Source organism: Rhinolophus hipposideros (assembly GCF_964194185.1).
Source record: "Rhinolophus hipposideros genome assembly, chromosome: 8".
Taxonomy (NCBI): Eukaryota; Metazoa; Chordata; class Mammalia; order Chiroptera; family Rhinolophidae; genus Rhinolophus; species Rhinolophus hipposideros.
In genome coordinates this window covers 57,494,188-57,514,289 of record NC_138054.1, presented here as the reverse complement: position 1 = coordinate 57,514,289, position 20,102 = coordinate 57,494,188, and the positions used below count along the sequence as shown (strand labels likewise).

Genomic DNA, 20,102 nt, shown 5'->3' with positions numbered 1-20,102 from the left:
ACACTGCCTGGAGGAGAGCCCGTGCTCTGCATCACTGGCAGACACCTGACAAGGCCACCAGCACGATGACAGCCCTGCCCACCTCACCAACAGTGGAGGCTACTGCAATTAGTCGACCTCACATCCAGCTCTACCACTGACTGGCTCTTTTGAGCCTCCATTTCCTCATTTGTAAAAGAGTCACCAATGATCCTGTCCTAAGTCCTAGGGCTACTGCACGAATATCCCGAAATGATCAGTGTGAAAGAGTGTGCTGGGGGAAGGAGGGAATTCACTAAGAACTTCCCTATGTCATCTCCTTTAACCCAAACAACAATCCCAAAAGACAGGTACTATTATTAACCCATCTTACAACCAAGTGTGAGTCAGCTCAGAAAGGCCAAGTCACCTGCCTGAGGTCACACAGCTGGTATGTGGCAGGGCGACGAAGGGACCCAGGTCTATGTGACTCCAGGTCTGTGCTTTTTACCTATCTACACACACGTTCCACGCTGTACTCACAGCTTTGGTAAAACTCTTCACAAAAGTCAGGGACTGCAGCCATTCTTATTTCTTATAAAACCCAAGATGATGAGAGGTTTTCCTTTTCACCCTGCCTCTCTTTTTCTTGACATGGACAAAAGCAAACTAGTCTGCTAATTTCTGCAGTCTCAGACAATCAGAATTCCAACTGTCTGGGAGAACCGATCTAACAAAGCAAGAAATTAATCTTTTCAAAGTTAACGTCTTAGAGGCGTCGTGGCAGTATTTGGGTTGGATGTAACCTTGCTATCGTAACACAGATGAAACCCCCAATTTAATAAGGCTAAGACAACTCGGACAATGTAAGAAACATAACAGGATATTGCAAAGAGATTAGGGCGCTTCCTCTGGACGGCATGGACGAGCCAGGGAGAGGGCAGGGTGGGGGATGGATGGTGTGGTCTACTGGGCGGCCAGCGAGGAGGGTGCCAGTCCCAGGGTTGGCCTGAGGTCTAAGAGGCCTGGGCCGAGGAGAGCTGGGCTCCTTGAGACACCTCGAGGCCCGCCTGGTGCAGGAGCTGAGGCTCCACACTTAGGTTAAATGCAAACCAGCTGCAAGGACGGGAGAGTTACAGTTGGATGGAGTGGGGAAGGCTTACCTCATGAAAGAACTGTGGAAACGGCTGCTGGAAAGATAATAAAAGGATTAACTGCTATTTTAGTGGGCCATTTACTCTTCAATCAAAATGTCTCATCTATTTCCTGTTCTCCAGAGGCTCCAGGTCCAAAATTCCTTTGTCTATTACAGCACATGGTAGCAGAGGCCTGTCATGAGAAATTAATAATTTTACAGGGAAGGGTGATTTTATTTATCTGGGTGCGGGCTGGGGCCGGCTCCTTCCCAGCGGTTGCCTACTGCACCAGCATCTGCGGAAGAGGGAGCACTCCCATGGCTGCTGGGAGGAGCTCAGAGGAGATCTCTGCTACCATCTCCAGATGTGGCACCCAGCAGGGCTGGCCCTAGGACCCCAGAGAACGGGAGAAGATCTACACAAACCACAGCACACAGGTTAGAAAGACGCGAGTTCACATTCCACCCCAATGGCTACTAGCTGCGTAATCTTGGGCAGGTTATTTTTATGTTTTTGTTACTACTACCGTGTTTCCCCAAAAATGAGACCGGGTCTGATGTTAATTTTTGCTCCATTAGGGCTTATTTGCAGGGGATGTTGTATTTTTTCATGTACAACAATCTACATTTATTCAAATACAGTCATGTCACCTTCTGGAACATCGTCATAACGTACTAAATGCGCCCGTTTGGCTGACTATCTTAACTGGGGCTTATTTTCGGGGAAACACAGTATTACTATCATGATTACTAGCCTCTGTTATTATTGTTGTTATTGTTCATCTGTAACTAGCTGTGTGACCTGGGGCAAATTATGTAATCTCTCAGCCTCCGTTTCCTCCTCGGCAATATGAGGATTAATAGCATCTACCCCATAGGGTAGCTGTGAAGACCACGTGGAATTATCAATTAGAACACCCCCTGCATATGGTCAGCACTCAGGAGCTGCTGGCCGGTATCATCGCCATCATCCCAAATCCCCAAAGAGGCAAGCTGAAGTGTTCTTATAGCGGTAGATGGAAGGCTAGCTGGACCCCACCGAACTTTTGTTTCTTCATCTATAAAAAGCGTTGGTTTTATAAGACTCTTGAGAAGATTAAATACAACCATGGGTGAGTGCAGACACAGCTTTTACATCATCTCCTCCCTGCCACCCTTCTGGGCCGCCCCACCCGGAGCATATGCAAACTCCGTCCCAGAACCTGTCCCTGATCTCCACCCCGATCCCTGACTGTGAGTGCACGCAAGGCAAAGACCTTAGCAGGTCAGGGTCCGGTCCCCAGAGCCAGGCATGAGCCAGGTGTAAGCCAGGGTGCTGGGGAGTCCGCAGAATCAAACAAGATCCCGGCAGGCTGGTCCAGGAGAAAGAGCGCTAGAGAGAGATCCTGAGACGACAGCGAGTAATCTGGGTTTCTCCCACCCACGTGCTGGTTTTGCATTTATCAAACTGGAAAATGGGCAGTGAAGGCCTCAGGCATCTCCAACGGCACTAACGGCCAACACAACAACTCCTGGATGCTATGACTCCACACGGGAGGCCGAGTGTGAGAAGGCCACTGACCACAGCACTCGGGGTTCAGGTCACGCAGCCTCCACTAGACCCCACAGACACGCAGGATCCCCCACGGGACACAGGATATTAATGAGGACTGTAGCTCAGCAGCTGTCAGCTCCAGGGTCTCAGAGGGAGACAGGGCCCTCGGTCTTCTAGCAACCCCGGCCCGGGCTGTCTACTGATCATCTCCTTCCACACGCTGTGCCGCCTTTCTGCAAGTTATGGGTCACAACACTCCACAGAGAGTGGCCCAGCCACCAGCTCTCCCTCCAGCTTACTCTTGGGCCAAAGGCATGTGATAAACTCAAATTCTCAGCCTGTTCCCGCCAGCCTCTCCCCATGACATCAGCACACCAACCATAGGCTCCCTCCTACTTCCGGGCTTTTGCAGAGGTTGTTCACTGCCTCTTACTTGTCTCTGAAGTGAACTCCTTCTCATCCTCAAGACCCAGCCTCCTTGAAGCTGAATAAACCGGCCAGTGGATCCCCAGCTCACAGCGATATAAGCAGACGGGGACCAAAGGGCAAATACCTGTTCCCTGCAGGATGCACTTTATGCTGCTGGTGGCCAGTACTTCCTGCTTCCTCCCTACTCCCACAAATGCTGCCCTGGACTTTGAGCAGGGACAGATGGTCCCCTGTTCCCGCTGCACCCAGACTGAGTGCTCCATGAAGCAAGGCCCAGTGACAGTGACAACACAGAATGTGGAGGAACTTGACCTTGGCTATGACACTGGCCCTGCAGACCAGACACACTGCTTCCTTCCTTCCTCTGCTTCATCAATGCCCCAAGGGACCCACAGCTCGCAAGCACGTGCACGCAAGAGAGAAGGCTGGCCAAGCCTGCGCTGACCTCGGAACATGTGTGTCATCAACTGAACGAGTACGTGGGACATGAGGCCATGTAGTTCGCCTTGGGGTGAGGGATGGGGCACCCGGAGAGCACGCAGGGCACTCTGTCAAGGTCCCAAGTGACGGGGCACTGGCCATCTTGACCAGTGGCTACACCCATGGCATTGGTCCTTCCCTCCTAACCACAGATTTTAGCTAGCCACCAGGTAAAGAGGCTCAGGTAGGCCTCTCTGGGCAGTGAGGGGGCTAAACGCGGCCCGGGCGCCGTGGGAACTCACCATGCATTTGTTGGGCTTCTCGCCCGAGTGCACCCTCATGTGGATGAGCAGCTTGTAGCGGGCGTTGAAGGGCTTGTAGCGGCGCACGCAGCCCGCCCAGAAGCAGGTGAAGTCCTCACCCTTGCGCTGGTCGATGTGGCTCTTCTCGATGTGCCGCACCAGCTCCTCCTGCTGCTCGTAGGCTGCACAGCAGTCCACCCAGCGACACGCCTGGCGCCCGGCCACCACTCTCCCCGCCAGGCCCAGCCCGAGGCCACCAAGGCCTGGGCCTGGTGGCAACTGAGACAAGGGGTATGGGGGTGGCAGGCCCTGCTGGTGAGGCCCAAAGAGCTCTGAGAACTCGTCCGCAGGCTCCTGCTTCAGGAAGCCCGCCTTCCGGCAGGATTCCAGTTGCAAACTGCCCTCATGGCTCTCAGTGGTCACAGGGCCAGCTCGGACCCGCTTGGGAGGGCCCCCAAGATCTCCCGGCAGAGGGGGGCTCCGGAGTCCATTTATGCAGGTGACCAGAGCCGTCTGGGAGGAGCGGATGATGGAGGTGATGTCGGAGGCAGCACAGGGTGAGGAGGAGGCTGAGGAGGTGGGCGGCAGGCCCATGAGGCAGCAGCGCTTCAGGCCGCCCTCAGGGAGGTGGGCCTCGGGCGGGGGGCCTAGGCTGGAGCTGGGCTCACTGCCCAGAAGGTAGCAGGACGGCGCGGGGTTGGCGAGGCCTCGGCCTGGGACGTTCAGGTCTGTGTGCAGGCCTGTGGCTGGAGGGGCCCGGCAGTGGGCAGACAGGGGTGCTCGAGCTTCCATCATGGCCCGGTACCCAGGCAGGGACTCCTGCTTGATGTGCTGTGTGGCCGGGAGGCTGCCATTCACATACATGGCCTGGGGTCTGGGTGACCTGGAAGACAGTGGCCAGAGAGGCCATGAGAGGGTGGGTACTGCACAGGGGCAGGTCCAGGCAGGGGAGAGCAGGAAGCCTGAGGACCGAGGGCCAGGGACGCCCAGAGCAAGAGAGGAAGGCAGAGGGCTGGAAGCAGAGAGAAAGGGGAGCAGGGGACGGAGGAGGACAGACTGGTTGTCTGGTCAGCAGGGAAGAATGTGGAGGAAAAGGATAGAGAGGGGAAGAGGAGTGGGGTTGGGGAGAGGTTCAAAAGGGGCATGAGGCCTGAGAGGAGAATGCAGGAAGCAGCACTGTACCATCTGCTTACCAAGGCCGGCCCACCTCCTCTGCCCCTGGGTGCCCATCCTGCCTCTGAAGCCTCCCCAGGGTCTGCTCTAACCCACTCCCCCTGACCTTCTAGTGAGTTCTGGAGGAAGGAAGCCATGGTTGACGTTTTGAAGGATACCCAGGTCCAATCTGTCTTAAATTTTGCTTTTATATGTTCCTTAAATCTTTGTTCACTTTTATAATCTTTCATAATCCTGAACAATGTTAATTGTGTGACGTTTTGCCCCCAAACAATCTGTCTTTTCCACTGTGAACATCAGTGGGTAGTGGGTTGCAAACACAGTCATGGTTGGAAATAGGAATAACCGAGGAAAAGCGTCTTAGCTAGGGATGTCCCAGAATTTCAGGCCCAGACAATGTGACTGCATGAAATGCCACTTTGGGGAGAAGCCGTCGCAGGCAGGCCAAGCAGAACGGCATGTGTGAGGCAGAAAACTTGGTTTCGAGGCCAGGGTCTGCCACTCCCAGCTGGGCACACCTGAGCAAGGTGGTCTGGGGCTCTCCCCTCACCCCAACATCACAACGATTCCCCTCTATGGGTGAGGGTGAGGCTGCTGTGATGGGTAGGCTAGCTGAGGTGGTGTCTTCTTCACACACGTGATCCATATATTCCTAAAGAGGGCGTCTCCCAAACCGAAGACAAGAAAGTACAGGGAGAGAGTTCAGAGCCTGCTGGTCACTAGAGGCCTCTGAGAAGGGGCGAGGCCAGAAAGCTGAGGCTGCGTCTCTGGTCAGAAAAGCCCCCACTGGCTGGCGGGGCAGATCAGGAAGGCTGCTTATCTGCTTAACCTCTGACTAGGACACCCCATGCGTCCTCAGACCTTGCATGGTCTGAGCCTTGGTTCCCTCACCTATAAAAGAAGGACCAACCTTCTCTACCTCAGAGGGTGGCTACCGGGATCAAATGATAGGACGGATGCCATGACAACCGTCTGGAAAGAGGATGGCAGGGTGACTGGTGCCATCATTACTGCCGCCGTCCTGGGGCTCTCTGCAGCCAGGCCTGTGGGGTCAATGTCTGTCCTTGTTTCCCAGTGTTATTTCCTGCAGCTCCAATCCCTCCCTCTCTGGCTCTGCAGCTGTGGCACTCCCCAGCTCCAGTCACAGGAGGAGGAGAGGGGAAGGAAAATGAGAGTCCAGAGCCCTCAGAGAGCATCACCTCCAACCCCTCACTACTCTGACAGGAAAGGAGTGAAGAGGGCAAAGGGCTTACCCACAGTCATGAGCAGCAAGCCAGTGACAGACTGGACCAGAACGCGTTCGCATGCCTTTCTCCTGTATAGAGCTGACCTGAAGCCCTTCCTGTATAAAGGCTTGGGGAGGGGCTCTTGGGCTTGTTTCTCAACTACACTTGCACAGTTCTATGCCTAGGGAGACCCCTCTTCCCTCCCAGGCACTCTGCTGCCCAGAGCGTAGTCAGTGGGTGGCATCAGAAGGAGCTGAGATTCCAAGGCAGACAGCACACACACACACCCCTCCGCAGCCTGGGAATGCTGGGCCCTCCATCACCAGCACAAAGCTCTGAGAAGCTTAAAGATCTGATATACAAGTGGTGACTTTGTGGAACTTAAAAGATTAAATAAAAGCACAGCTGCTCCTCGCATGGTTGTGATCCTGGGCCTGGCAGTGGGCGCATGGGCAGGGAAGGCCAGCCAGGCAAGCCTCTGTTTCTAGCAATCCCTTTAAAAACAGTGGCAGGTGAACGCAACCAGAAGAGAGTAGCTGTAGCAGTCTGTGACTTAGTCATCCAAATAATCAACAGCAGAAGCTCGAATGACATCAGGTGGGGAGGGGGCAGCTGTGGTCCTGGTGTTCGTGGCTTCCACTTCCCTCACTGTCCTTGTGAGGACAGAACCCTGTTCCGGAGCTGCTCTGCCACTGAACCCTGTGCACCCCAGGCACCTCCCATCACACTTCTAGAAAGTGTGAGCATGAGTGCCCTGCAGACAGAGCAAACAACCTCAGCGCAGCCCCACGTGCCAGACGCTTTCCCGAGGGCTGTCTCGTGCAATCTTAACACAGGAGAACCACGCGTGGTATCTGTTGAATGCATGACCAAATTCTTCAAGGGAGAGGCCGCCATCTGTTTAACACTTACGAAAGCTGAAGCCCTCACCCAAGCCGGCAGAGGCAGTCCGTGATGGAGCCGGAAGTTAAACTTAGATCTGTTTGAATCAGAGCCTGGGATTTTCCTGCAACACTCTCCTGCCCAGGGTCCTGCTTCCTCATCTGTACAGGGACCTAATTTAATGACCATTACGTTTCCTGGCAGCCTCAACCTCCTGAGTCTCAAGGACTCAAACGTGCTTCTGACTGACTGTCATGCTAGACCCTGGAAGGGAGCTGCCAAAATTGGGAAACTCAGTGTTTCGTTAGCAGCGACTCAAGGAGAGAGGAGGGTAATCTCGGACCTTGTGGGGTCCGTGAACCCGCTGGTGGTTCAGGCCTGGGCTGCGGGCCAGCGCGGTCGCTCCACGGGCTTTTCACTCTGCGCTGGGTGATCTGGGGACTCAGTACAGTTCAAAGACCAGGTCCTGCCCTTGAGAAGCTCCGCTTCTAATGGAGAAACTGAGGGCCAGCCCGAGTGAACGCTTAAACTGCAGAGGCGAGGGTAGAGTCGTGGCAAACAGTAGACAGCAAGGGGCCTCTGAAGGCTGAGACGTGCAGCTGTGACACGTGTGGCCCACTCAGAGCAAAGTCAGGAAGCTGGTGTGGTGGCAGGCAGGGGCAGCTCCTGGCACTACTGGGGCCTGCCCTGTTTCTATCCTCATCTACAGGTAAGGAAGTGAGGCCTGGAGAGGGTCAGCCTCATGCCCAAGGTCGCCTAGAGAGCCAGCGATGGAACTAAAACTTGTCATGCACTTAACAGTGCATTCTGCTGGCCATGGTGATGGCGGGCAGTCATTTTAAGCACACAAATGACAAAATCAAAATATTGCTGAAGGCCCTTAAAACTGCTCACTCTTTGCTGGGTGACCTCAGGCCCGTTTTGTAGCCTCCATAGCCTCAGTTTCCCCACCCAATGGCGGTTGTGAGTTGTGTGAGTTAACACGTGTAAAGTGCTTGGCCCGCTGTGTCACATAGTAAGAGCTCCAAGATTGTCACATATTAGCAGTAGGACCTGGGCCTCCATGACTGTGTGGATTAAATGAGAGAATGTGCACAGGTGGCAGTCACTCACTCAGAAAGTGGGAGCTATTTGATAGTATTAGAAAGCTGAGCTGGAGGCAAGGAGGCTGGCTGGTGCGGCTGCTGCAGGAACCCAGGCAGGGGAACAAGGTGCCGGAGTTCAGGAGGGGACAGCAAGAATGAGAGGAGGGGCCACAAACACAAGGCAATCTAGTGGGAGAGAGAAGGGACAGGATTCAATGGGTGTGGGATAGGGGCTTGTTCCTCTTTTTCTTTAGGAAAATGAGGGAGTCTGAAAATGCCAGAGTAAATTCAACTACTGTAGTGGCAGCCACTTAGATTGACGCTGGTGTAGAGTTCTGGGTACAGACTCTCCTGTGCCCTAAATTGTCAAAATGACATTCAAAATGACAAGCGATCTTTCTGATCATCTCTATCAAGACACAAAGGCCACTTGCTTAGCTTTCCCTAGGTTAGCATAGCTTCCACCCTGTGATAGAAAGAACTTCACGGAGACATTGGACACGTCTAGGGAGCTTCAGTGAATAATCAAGCATTTGACCACACAACACACAGCTCAAAGTCTGAAGGAAGCTTGCTCCTTGTTATGTACTGCATTTATGTCCCCCTAAAATTCATAAGCCCTAACCCCCATGTGCCTATTGGGAGAGAGAGCCTTCAGGGAGGCACTTAGGGTTCAATGAGGTCATGAGGGTGGGGCCCTAATCCCACAGGACTGGTGTCCTTACAGGAGGAAGACACAGCGGGGGTGGGCGCACAGAGCAAAGGCCATCTGAGGACACAGCGAGAAGGCGGCTGTCCGAAAGCGAGGGAGAGAGGCCTCAGGGGGAACCCATCCTGCTGACACCTTGATCTTGGACTTCCAGCCCACAGAACTGTGAGAAATAAATGTCTGTTATTTAAGCCACTCAGTCTGAGGTGTTTTGTTATGGCAGCCTGAGCAGACTAATACACTCCTAGACAGCAGAAGACTCACTAACATCAAAGAAGGCCCCAGGGAATCTAAATTCTCAAAGAAAAATGGTTCTATGGAGAAAGAATAAGCATCCTGCCATTGAGTAATATCTCCCACTGTGGAGCTCCCCCTGGAAAGTCAGCTCCATCGGGAAGCTCTCTGCCTCCTTCGCCAAGGCACCAGTAACGCACAGTGCCTGGCACACAGCAGGCACTTGATAAATGGCTGGAAAAGGAATGAATTGCAAACAGGCAACTGGGCGAGTTTTTAGAATCTCTGATCTGTGAGCTGGCCTCAGGTCAGCAGCCCCAAGCAGTGGGGAGAGGGCCCTGGGGGCCAAGTGGGAGGGCACACAGGCCTGTGCGTGGGTGACCTCCACCTGTCAGCAAAGCAGAGGGCACGAAGGTAAGGGTGGGAGCCCAGGAGAAGCCACAGGAGGAAGATTCCAGCTCACTATGCAATCTAATGGAACATTTGTGCAGAGGCGGATGTCACTAGAATTGTATAAGCATTGAATGAGGGTCACCCGGCAGGGTGCCGAGGGGCGATGGTTTCTGGGGCAGGTGATGGGTCCAGGTGGAGGAACCCCCTCTCCAGGCTATGAGTACTCCAGAGTTTGACACTATGAACCCTGAGCTGAGCCTTCCTTCCCCAACTCATGCCACAATCTTCCTCTTCTGAAATGTCTGATTCTCCATGAAAAGCTACCCCAGCTTCTGCAACGGGGAAATATATCTCAATAAAACCATCTTTGTCTCTCATAAGACCCTGTAGTGCAGGAGGTGTGGGCCTAGACCAGGCAGCCTCACTGTGCTATTGGGCTCTGGCGGGTCCCTGGCAAGCCTCGGCCTGTTTCCCTGTGTATCCCACGAACCAGGCAGACTAGGTGAGGTCGGGAGACCCTTGGTCCTTGGCCTCCAGGGAGTGTCCACAGAAGGCAGCTGACGGGGGGATGGAGCACATACCTGCTAGGGTGAGGGAAATGGAGCAGCCTCTCGCAGGCTGGGGAGTGGCCCCGGGGCGGGGGGGTTCCTGCAGGGAGAAATAAGCCCTGGCGGCAGGTGGGGCTGGGGCCCTCGGCAAGGTCCAGGTCCAGCAGGCTCTTCTCCGAGGCCGGCGTGCAGTGGCCGTAGCTCCCGTTCACTGGGCAGAGAAAGACAGGAAAAGGGGACAGAGTGAGTGAGCGCAGCCTTCAGAGGTGTGGGGAGACGGTCGTCACTGGGTACCGCGTGGAACAGAGCACCCGTGAGCTAACGCACTGAACTGCTGCTGCATTCGAGGCAGCGGGAGACCTCATTCAATTCCCATGATCAGCCGCGGGATCGGTAAGAGGACCAGGCACAATTCTAGGCACAGGAAACACCGCTGAACTAGCCAGACAAGCACGTCTGGGAGCTCATCCGCTGTGATCCTCGTGCCGATCACCTCGTGCTCATTTGCCAAGGTGTGTGGCCACCGGCTGGGGCTGCTGATGCAGAGTGTGTGTCAGGGAGCGGCTGCTCACTGGGCAGCATCTGCTCGTTCCCACCAAAGCTCAGTCTATGTTGTTGTCCCAGTGGCGCTGCAGCATAGAAATGCAGGATCCAGGTATTCGCACCTCTGTACCCTCCATGGTTCCTGGATAGCCTGACGATCGTGTGCCCGGCCTGGCCAGGCTACTGGCTTTCTATGAACACTAACTGAGGCAGTAGATATGAAAGCCCTTGAGAAACGATATAACATGTAACAAAAATGTTAGGCATGGTTGTTATGTTACTTCCTCTCCCTGGGCCTCAGTTTTCTTATCTACAATGTGAGGAGGGTTAGTCTGGAAACACTTTTCTTCTAAAGCTCCACTAGATTTGTGCCCTGTCACCTGGCAGGGTTATGCTAAGGAGGAAAGGACATGCGTGGGTTTTGGGGCCCTGCGGACCTCGGTGTGAGCCCCTACTGCCCACACACAAGCCTGTGACTTGGCCAAGTCCTCCCCACGGCCGACCCTCCCTGAGGCTGCCGCTCAGCCCCCTGGTGGAGTACAATGGAGACATCTCCACCACGAGACGCGGGGAGGTTGTGAGAGCTGAGGCACAGACGCCCTACCGAGCACAGTGCTGGCACCGAGCAGGTGCGCCAGGAGGAGAAATTGTTTTTATTGCCATATAACACTTTGAAAAGCATAAAGTACCCTAGAGAAGTAATAAAACATTATTAACAGCCCAAGTATTGTCCAGGTACTGTTACCACTAAGCGAGATAAACCACTAAGATGAGGAAAGGCCTGACCCAGAACACCATCGGCCCCTTATGTAAGAACAAGAACGACAGACGTACTATTTGCTGAGCAGTGTGTGCAGGGCCCGGCTGCAAGGCCACTATCTCCATGGAGCCCCCCCCACTACCCTCTGGGGGAGGTAGAGTATTATGATCCCTATTGTACAGAGTGCAAAACAGAGGCTCAGGGAGGTTAAATGACTCACCCAAGATCACACAGCTACAAAGAGTCTAGACTGGATCTCTGGCTCAGGTCTGCCAGACCAAAACCTCCCCTTGTAATCGCTGTGTAATAAAAAGGGGTCTCTTAGCCAAACATCCAATCCCACCCTAGTTCTAGCCCACCCCCAAGGCCAGACATTCACAGCTAACTCGCCATGTGCCCATGGCACTGGATAGGCACCAGCACTCACTGGCCAAGCATTTTACAGTTTGCAGCTGAGAATGCAATGCTCTCAAGGTCCCAGGGCGGGTGAGGGACTCGGACAAGTCTCCAGGGCCCCAGGCCCAGGCAAGTGGCTTGAGACAGCTTGGATGAACATTTGCTCAGAAGCCGCCCTCTGAGTCACCTTCCCAGGCAGAGGCTGGGCCCAGGTCCTGCTGTGAGAAACACCCACTCCCGCTGGCTTTGGCTGCTGCTCAGCCAGCCCCTCACAAGCTTATTTTTTAATAACTTGGTTGTTTTTTAATTAAAAAGAAATCCCTGGTAACAAATGTGAATGGCCTGAGTTAATGAGAGCAGGCTGCCGCTCGTTTAACTCCGTCTGTGCTTGGCGGTCTTGGCCTTTTCCAAATCGTTTCTGCATGCGATTTTATTGTCCCACTGAGGCAAATCCTGGGACTGGGCCTCAGAAAACTGTGGATAATTTTATGACCATTAATAGCATTTGGAGCAGAGAAAGCTTAATCATTACACAGGGCTGTTCTCCCAGAGTCTTTGGGTCGGGAACGCGGTTCTGAGGTTCCTTCCAGGACCCACCAGGCCCATTGGGGACTCTGGGTCACTTACTCCTCTTTCACTCAGGAGGATGTGTGGCACGATGGAAAGCCACTGGGGAGGCCAGCACTTATCAAGCCTTTATTCATCCGGCCCTTCCTAGGCGCCAGGAACTTTCAGTCCTTTCATGTTCTATCCCCGTGAGGCGGGCTCATTACAGCCACTTTCCAGATGAGAAAAGTTGAGGTTTGGAGAGATGAGGGGCTTCAGCCAAACTCAGGGGTATATATGAGGCGGGGCCACAAGTCAAACCCAGATGTCTCAGACTTCAAAACCCGAGTTCTGTCCTGTCGCCTCTCAGCCAATTGATGAACAAGTGGAGCCCTGAACAAGCATCCCCACCTGGGACCCCAATGAAGACCACGTTGGAGGACCTTTGGGGGAAGTGACAGTACAACCACTGCCAGGACTCCTGAACTCTGCCAGGTGGTGGGACCGCTCCATCTACAGATGGGCACACGAAGGCGCAGGGAAGTTTAGTGGTTTGTCCAAAGACACACTGGGAGTCAGGGGCTGAGCCGAGATGTGGAAAGAGACAGTCATGACGGGACGAACAACTGGGGCCTGTTGGCTTCTTCTCTGTTGGATACAGTACGGAGTCTCCCTGTAATACATAAGCAAGCGGCGCTGGGAGGGAGGAAGGAAGGAGCCCCTCAGGTCAGAGTTTGGCACTGCTCAGGGTGCGTAACTTCACAGACCCTGGATGAAAGCATGGGCCTCGCCACCTTGCAGAGGAACCGAGCACCAGAGCTGGCAAGTAGCTGTCCAAGGTCATATGCCAATTGCTGGCACGGTCACGGCCTGCACCCAGCTCTCCCAAGGCCTATGCCAGACACTGCCCTGGGCCACCTGCTTTCTCAAAGGCTAGAAATTAAACTACAGACCGTAACATGTGTCCCAGAGAAGCTGCCACCACTGGAAAGATATGGCTACTGTCATGGCTGCCCACCCCAGGCACGAATCCGCCTGGGGACCTCCTACTGCTCTCCCACCTGTTGGTGTCTGGCTTCTCTGTCCCCAAGTGTAACACAGGACCCGCCCCTGATCATTCTCCACCTCCAGGGAGCACGGATTGAGTCTTTCTCAGAGGACGCAGGGGAAGGAGAGGGGCACAACGGCCCCACTGCCCTGAGGCAGGCTGGGGATACCCTGGGAAAGGGCTGTACCTAGCAGCCATGTCTCACTCTGTGCCACAGGGGACCAGACCCTGGACCTGGCTTTCCCCATGTAAATGAAGCTTCTTTGGAGGCTTAGAGGATGAGGGGGGTCCCGTGTTCATTTCTACAAGTTGGTGAGAAAACCTAGAACAGCAGGGCTGGGACTGATTGACCATCTATTTCATTAATAGATGAACAAACTGAGGCTCAGTGAGGAAAAGGACCTTCCTGGGTCACACAGCAAATCTATACAGAACCTGGACATGCACCATGGGCGACTAAGGAAAGGTTGGATTAGTTTCAAGTCTCAGTTTTTTCATCTGTAAAATGGTGCTAAAACTGACCTCACAAGGTTGTGGTGACAATTAAGTGAGATATGATCACAATGCATTTGGAATGATGCCTGGGTCATGGTAAGCACTTGAAAAGTAATGATGGTGATCATGCTAATTATTTCCTCCATTTATCCTTGAGCTTTGGATGGGACCAGGAGGCAGGGCCCTGTATGAGAAGCATTCTGTCCCCACGAAGGTCAGGTCTGGATGATCCTGAGGCCAGACTCAAAAGGACAAGCCCTCAAGGCTCGGGGGGTCACAAACGCAGGAGCAGGCAGCCTGCATGAGGTCACAGCCAGCAAATCTGAAGCACATGTCTCCAGTTACACACCACAGAACTTTGCAAATTACCGTAATGACTTGGCTATAAAGCGGTACCACATATAAGGTGACTCCCCACAGGAATTTTAATGTGCGCCCAAAGCTGCCAAGACTGCATTAGAGGGACAATGATACATTCAGCATCGCAGGCCCGGAGGCCGCCTCCTTGCTATCCCAGGAGCAGCCAGTGGGCAGGTCTAGCACGGCCTACAAAACAACTGCTCCTCGTTCGTGGACAAGCACAGCAAACGTTTAGTGCCCACCAGGCGCTAGATTGGTGACAGACTGGTGACAGTCTACGAAACATTTCACAGCCGCCACCTAGGAGCTTCCCTACAACCCTCAGGAGTAGAGCTGGATAGGCTGGGGGGTGAGGGGGCGGTGGGCAAGCAATTTGCCCAAACTCACGAAGCAAATGTAGGGCTCAGACTTACACCGGATAGCGTGACTCGGCCATCCTGTCAGCAAACTTTTGATGTAAAGGGCAAGATGGTAAATATTTTAGGGGTTGTGGGCCATACAGTCTACTGTCACAACTACTCAACTTGGGCTGTGAAAAGCAGCCATAGACAATGTGTAAACAAATGAGTGGGGCTGTGCTCCAATAAAACTTAATTTAGAAAAACAGCTCACTGGCTCTTGGGCTATAATTTGCCAACCACTGAGCTAGTGCAGCAGCTAGAGACAGGGCTGTGCAGTTAGAAAATCAGGGCTTCAAAATCTGAATCTATCATACTTTCCTGCATCTGTGAAACGGGGAGAATTTCACAGGGTGCAGTTGATGGCTTGAAAACCGCTGTCAAATACTGAATGCAGGGCTGGCTCCTGGTGGGCATCCAATAAATGGAAGTGCCTGCACCTGGCTCAAGGAGGCCCCCACAGCCTGGGCTCACACTTCTAGCTGGGCATCGTTACCTCACACTCCCATGATGCTTTGCTGCTGTGCTGCGCACATCCTAACCCATCCACTCAGGGCAGCCTGACACCTCCCAAACCCATCTAGGCCCTCAGAGCTCCGCAGAAGTGCATCTCCTCCTGGAATGTTCCCTGGTCTCTCCTGACCTCTCTGAGCTCCCCTACCTCAGCTCACGGCAGTCCCTGTGAATAGTCACCATGTAAGGTGCCCCTTCGTTCTGCTCAGCCAGCATATGCCGAATACTCATAATGTTTGATCTCTAAGTCTCTGCAACGTCACCCAAAGTCGGGATTAGAACGCTCTGTACTGGCACATGGCTGTTTTTAAGGGCAGCTAAAGTCCTGCCTCCACCATGAGTCTGTGGAGACCCTTTAGGACCAGGGTCTTGGAGCCCCCGAGCTGCTGAATGTCACAGCGTCCTGACATGTGATTTTGTCCAATTGCCTTCACATACAGAAACCAGGGGCCCAGGTGAGGGAGAGGCTTGTGCCAGCCACTCAGCAAGCAGGTTCTTCAGATACCGGGGCCCCACTGGGGATGCGCCCCTCATTCCTAGCACACGGTTAGACTCTCAGGAGGTGCCTGGAAACCCTGGGAGGGTGGATGACTGAAAGGACTTTCTCAAGTTGACTCTCCTGCCTACTGTATGCCAGACACTGTGACAGGAAACGGAACAAGCTTTTGTCACACACACACACACACACACACACACACACACACACACCCCTAAGTTGAAACCCTGGCTCCACCATTAACTTTCTGGTTATTTGGTCCTAGATGAGTTACCTCCCCCTCGGAGCCTCAGTTTCTTCCTCTGTAAAATGGGGGTAAGGAACCCAGTTACAGGGGGTGCCTGTGAGGATTAAATGAGATAATATACGCAGAGGCATGGTGTCTGGCATGGAGTCAGCACTTTAGGTCCCTGGTTTGGCTCTCTTGACCGGCAGGAGAGACATGGGCCTCCCTGGGATGACATGTGTCTCTAGGAACAGAGGCCTGCTTTCCTGGGCAGTGAGCACCGCTGGCCAGAGAGGGCAGCTTCAGGCAAACAGAACCTTGAGTTGGCGCCCAGGCTCTGCAGGCTGGGTCTGTGCAGAGCAGAGCCTCAGCCCTCTCTGAGCCCCCTGAGCCTTCCCCTCTGAGCAGCAGGATGCCAGGCTGGGCAGGAGGGGCACTAGAGATCCCAGAGAGTGGGAGACACAGGGTTCCACTTCTCAGGCTCAGGGAGGGTGAGTGGCTCTCTAAGGACACACAGCAGAAGCCAAGCCCACACTGCATCCACACTCCAGGGCCCATCCGCCTCTCCAGGCTGCCTCGTCCTCTCCTCTATTCCCTCCTCACCAAATCCAAAGGCCTGGCAACCAGCAGGAAGTGGGGGCTTCTGAAAGAGAAGCAGGAAGGCAGACAGCTGGGGTTTTTCTCCATTTTCCACAGCCTGGCAGGATGGGCTAGCTGAGACACGCTCACTCAGCCTGGAGCCACCTCGGGGAGCGGGGGGGTGGGGGGGGGTTCACGGCCATCGAGGGGGGCGGTAAGCTTGGCAGGGCCTCCGGAGCTGCAGAGCCTGATGCTTGAGGCCACATGCCAGGTTTATGGCCACCCGTCGTCTCTTACCCCAGATTACAAAAGCTCCATAAATTCCCCTTTAAAGCTAAGCTTGATTTACGGGACTCAGGCCAGTAAAACCTGAGCAGGCTCACCTCAGGACGGCGCCGCAAAGAAACCAGAGCGAGCCCTCGGCTCTGTCCCAATCCAGCGCCAGGAAGTGAGCAGCCCAACGCTGGTTACACAGGTAGGTGGAGGCATGTATGTATATAAACACATACATGGGCTGCGTTTTCCCTCACACGCTCTTATTGCTACCAAATTAGCACATATTTACAGTATGAAAATATTAGAAAATGTAGGTAGGCAATAATTAGAAAACAGGTATCATCTATAAGGCCACCAGAGAGAGCCACAGCATACACGATGACACAAAAACCTCTGTGATATTTCCCTATGCATCTCCATAGATTTCTGACAAAAAAGCAAGATGATATACTTATTTTCTTGTACTCGGCTTTTTTCATTTAGTAACATATCATGAATACCAAAAAGTTCATGGAGTGCCCGCCCAGTACCAGGCTCTTTCCGTGCCAGTCTTATTAACACCATTTTCCAGAGGAAGAGCGACTTGCCCAAAGTCATCCTGCTGGCAAGTGGTGGAGTCAAGATGCAAGACCAGTTCTCTCCTGCATGGAGGGTAGTGCATTATTCCATATCATGAAGGGATTCAGAGCCGAGGCAGCTTATTTCCTAGTGTATTGATCAGCCATCACAAAATAATACCATGAGCTGGGTGGCTTAAACAGAAATGTATTGTCTCATAGTTCTGGAGGCTAGAAGTTCACGGATCCTGCTGATTTGGTTTCTGGTGAGAGCTCTTTTCTTGGCTTGCAGACCTCTTATTATGTCTGTCATATGGCCTTTCCTCAGTGCATGCATGAAGGCGGGGGGGTGGAGGGGGTAGGGAGTAGGGAGAGAGGGGGGGGGGAGAGAGAGAGAGAGCGCATGCAAGAGAGAATGGATTTGCTCTGGTGTCTCTTCTTACAAGGACACTAACCCTATTGGATCATAGTCCACCCTATGACCTCATTTAACCTTAATTACTTAGAGTTTCCATCTCCAAATAAAGCCACACTGGAGGTTAGAGCTTCACCATGTATTTGGTGAGGCGGGGGGTGGGGGTGGGGGTGGGGGACACAAACATCCAGGCTATAATACCTGGTGTTCATTCCCTCCTTTGCCCTCCCTAATAGAGTCCCATCTTTTCATACCTATATCTAGAGATATATATATCTTGAGAAGGAGACACAGTATCGCACAGCAGGTAAGAATGCAGATACTGGGGCCCCACCAACTAGGTTTGAATCCTGGTTTTGCCATTTACTAGCTGTGACCTTGTCTAAGTCACAGGACTTAGCTTCTCTGCGCCACAGTTTATGAAGTTGCAATGAATTCATACACCCTCTGTAAAGGTCCTAGAACAGAACCTATGACACACAGTAGACACTATGTCAGTGCTTGTTCTCATGGTCATTCGCATGGTTAGCATCACTCCAGGTGGCTGTGGACGCCTTAACTGATCAGCATGACCTCGTCTCCCCGGCCACAGGGACACAGCCATTGGCTCCGAGATTGGTGTGTAACACGAGTTGGTTTAATTAGAGGCCTGGAATTTCTGTTTAATGACTGAAGAAAGAACAGCCTCTCCTCCTCTCTATGCGAATAAGGAAGCGTGTGGCCCTGGTAGCTATTAGAAGCCACCTTATTATCCTAAGGGAAGTCAGTGGGAAGACAATGTCAATAAACCAAAGTGTCTCAACCAGGACAGCAAAGCAACTATGTCACAGCACTAGTGGCACCAAGAACCTCTTGTGTGAGCAATAAAATTCCTATAGTGTTTTAAGCTTGTCTAGGATGTATTTTATGACACTTACAACCAAAAGCATCCTTATTAATATGATATTCTTCTGTAAAATAATTTTTATGCACTCTCACAATCTTTGCTTTTAATTTGAGTATTTAGTCCATTTATACCATTCACATTTAATATAACTTACATTTCAGTTTAAATCTACAACCTTACTATTTATTTTTATTTGTCCCATATATTCTATATTCTTTTCCTCTTTCTTGCCTTCTTTCAAATTAATCAAGTATGATTTTATTATTCCATTGTCTCTATTAGCTTGCAAGATACACATTCTTATTAGTAGTAATAGTTATCTTAGCAATTATAACATCCATCCTTGATGTACTGCAGTCTAATATAGACTAGTACATTTACTACTTCCTGAAAAGTGCAAAAACTTCAGGACTCTTTAACTCTGCTCTCTCTCTCTTTCTGTCTCTCTCGTCTCTCTGTTATTACTGTTGTGCATTTTTTTTTTTTGGTGATTTGAAGTGCTTCCTTTTTTTTTTTTTATTAGTTTCAGGTGTACTGTTGTGCATTTTAATTCTACATCTATTTTTAAACCTCACCAGATGTTACCAATGTTTTGTGTAGTCAACATGTACTTAAATATTTTCCCTCCCTCTGGCTCCCATATAGAGTCCGTTTCCTTCTGCATAAAGATTTTTTTAAAAAACTGAGTCTACTGGCAAGGAATTCTCTCAAGTGATGCTTGTCTGACAATGTTCTTCTATCACCTTTATTTCCAAAGGATATTTTCACTAGGTATAGAATTCTAGGTTGGCAGTTATTTTCTTTCAGTATATTACAGATTTCTTCCACCGTCTTCCGGATTTCATCATTTTTATTGGAAAGTTATCTGCAAGTCTTTTAAAGACTGTATCACCCCCATTTTTAAGATTTTTCTCTTTGTGTTTAGTTTTCAGTAGATTGACTATGGCTGTGACGTGCCTACATGTGATTTTCTTTGTATTTATTCTGCTTGAGGGTCATAGAGCTTCTTAAATATGTGTCTTGATGTCTTCTGCCAGTTTTGGCCATTATCACTTCAGACATTACATCTGCCCATTATCTTTCTTCTATCTTTCTTGGGCAACAATGTATGTTAGAACTTTTCACCATGTTCCATATATCTATTATGCTCTTTTCTGAGTTTTCCATCCTTTTTTATCTTTCATGCTTCTGTTTATACATTGTCTACTAATCTATTTTTGTAATTCATTAATCTTTTCTTTAACTGTATCTAATCTATTAAATACATCTTTTGGGTTCTTAAATTTATTATATTTTTCAGTTCTAAAGTGTCTACTTGATTAATTTTATAGCTTTCAGGTATCTGTTGAAATTCTTCATTTGGTAATCTATTTTTTTGAACATATTAATCACAGTTATTTCAAATCCTGTATCTCCAACACGTGGGCCCCCTGTGAGTCTGTTTTTATCATGTTTTTTTTCTCCCTCCTTGTCCTGGTATCCCAGGTAATTTCTGACTGAATGCCCAACATTGTGTATGAAATTTGTACAGGCTCCATCCAGATGATGTTATCTTCCTCCAGAGGGAATTTTCTTTTGCT

At 51.6% G+C, this 20,102-nt stretch overlaps 1 protein-coding gene across 2 annotated transcripts in view; it reads right to left on the bottom strand.

Moving 5' to 3' along the window:
- GLIS1 (GLIS family zinc finger 1) overlaps positions 1-20,102 on the bottom strand; it is a 216,386-nt gene that overhangs the window by 76,266 nt on the left and 120,018 nt on the right. For both annotated transcript variants that reach the window (XM_081057163.1, XM_081057164.1), the window contains exons 3-4: positions 10,062-10,239; positions 3,779-4,661 (exon numbers count right to left, since the gene is read on the bottom strand). In XM_081057163.1, the coding sequence (XP_080913289.1) occupies positions 3,779-4,661; positions 10,062-10,239 (1,061 nt within the window). The remainder of the gene's footprint in view (positions 1-3,778; positions 4,662-10,061; positions 10,240-20,102) is intronic.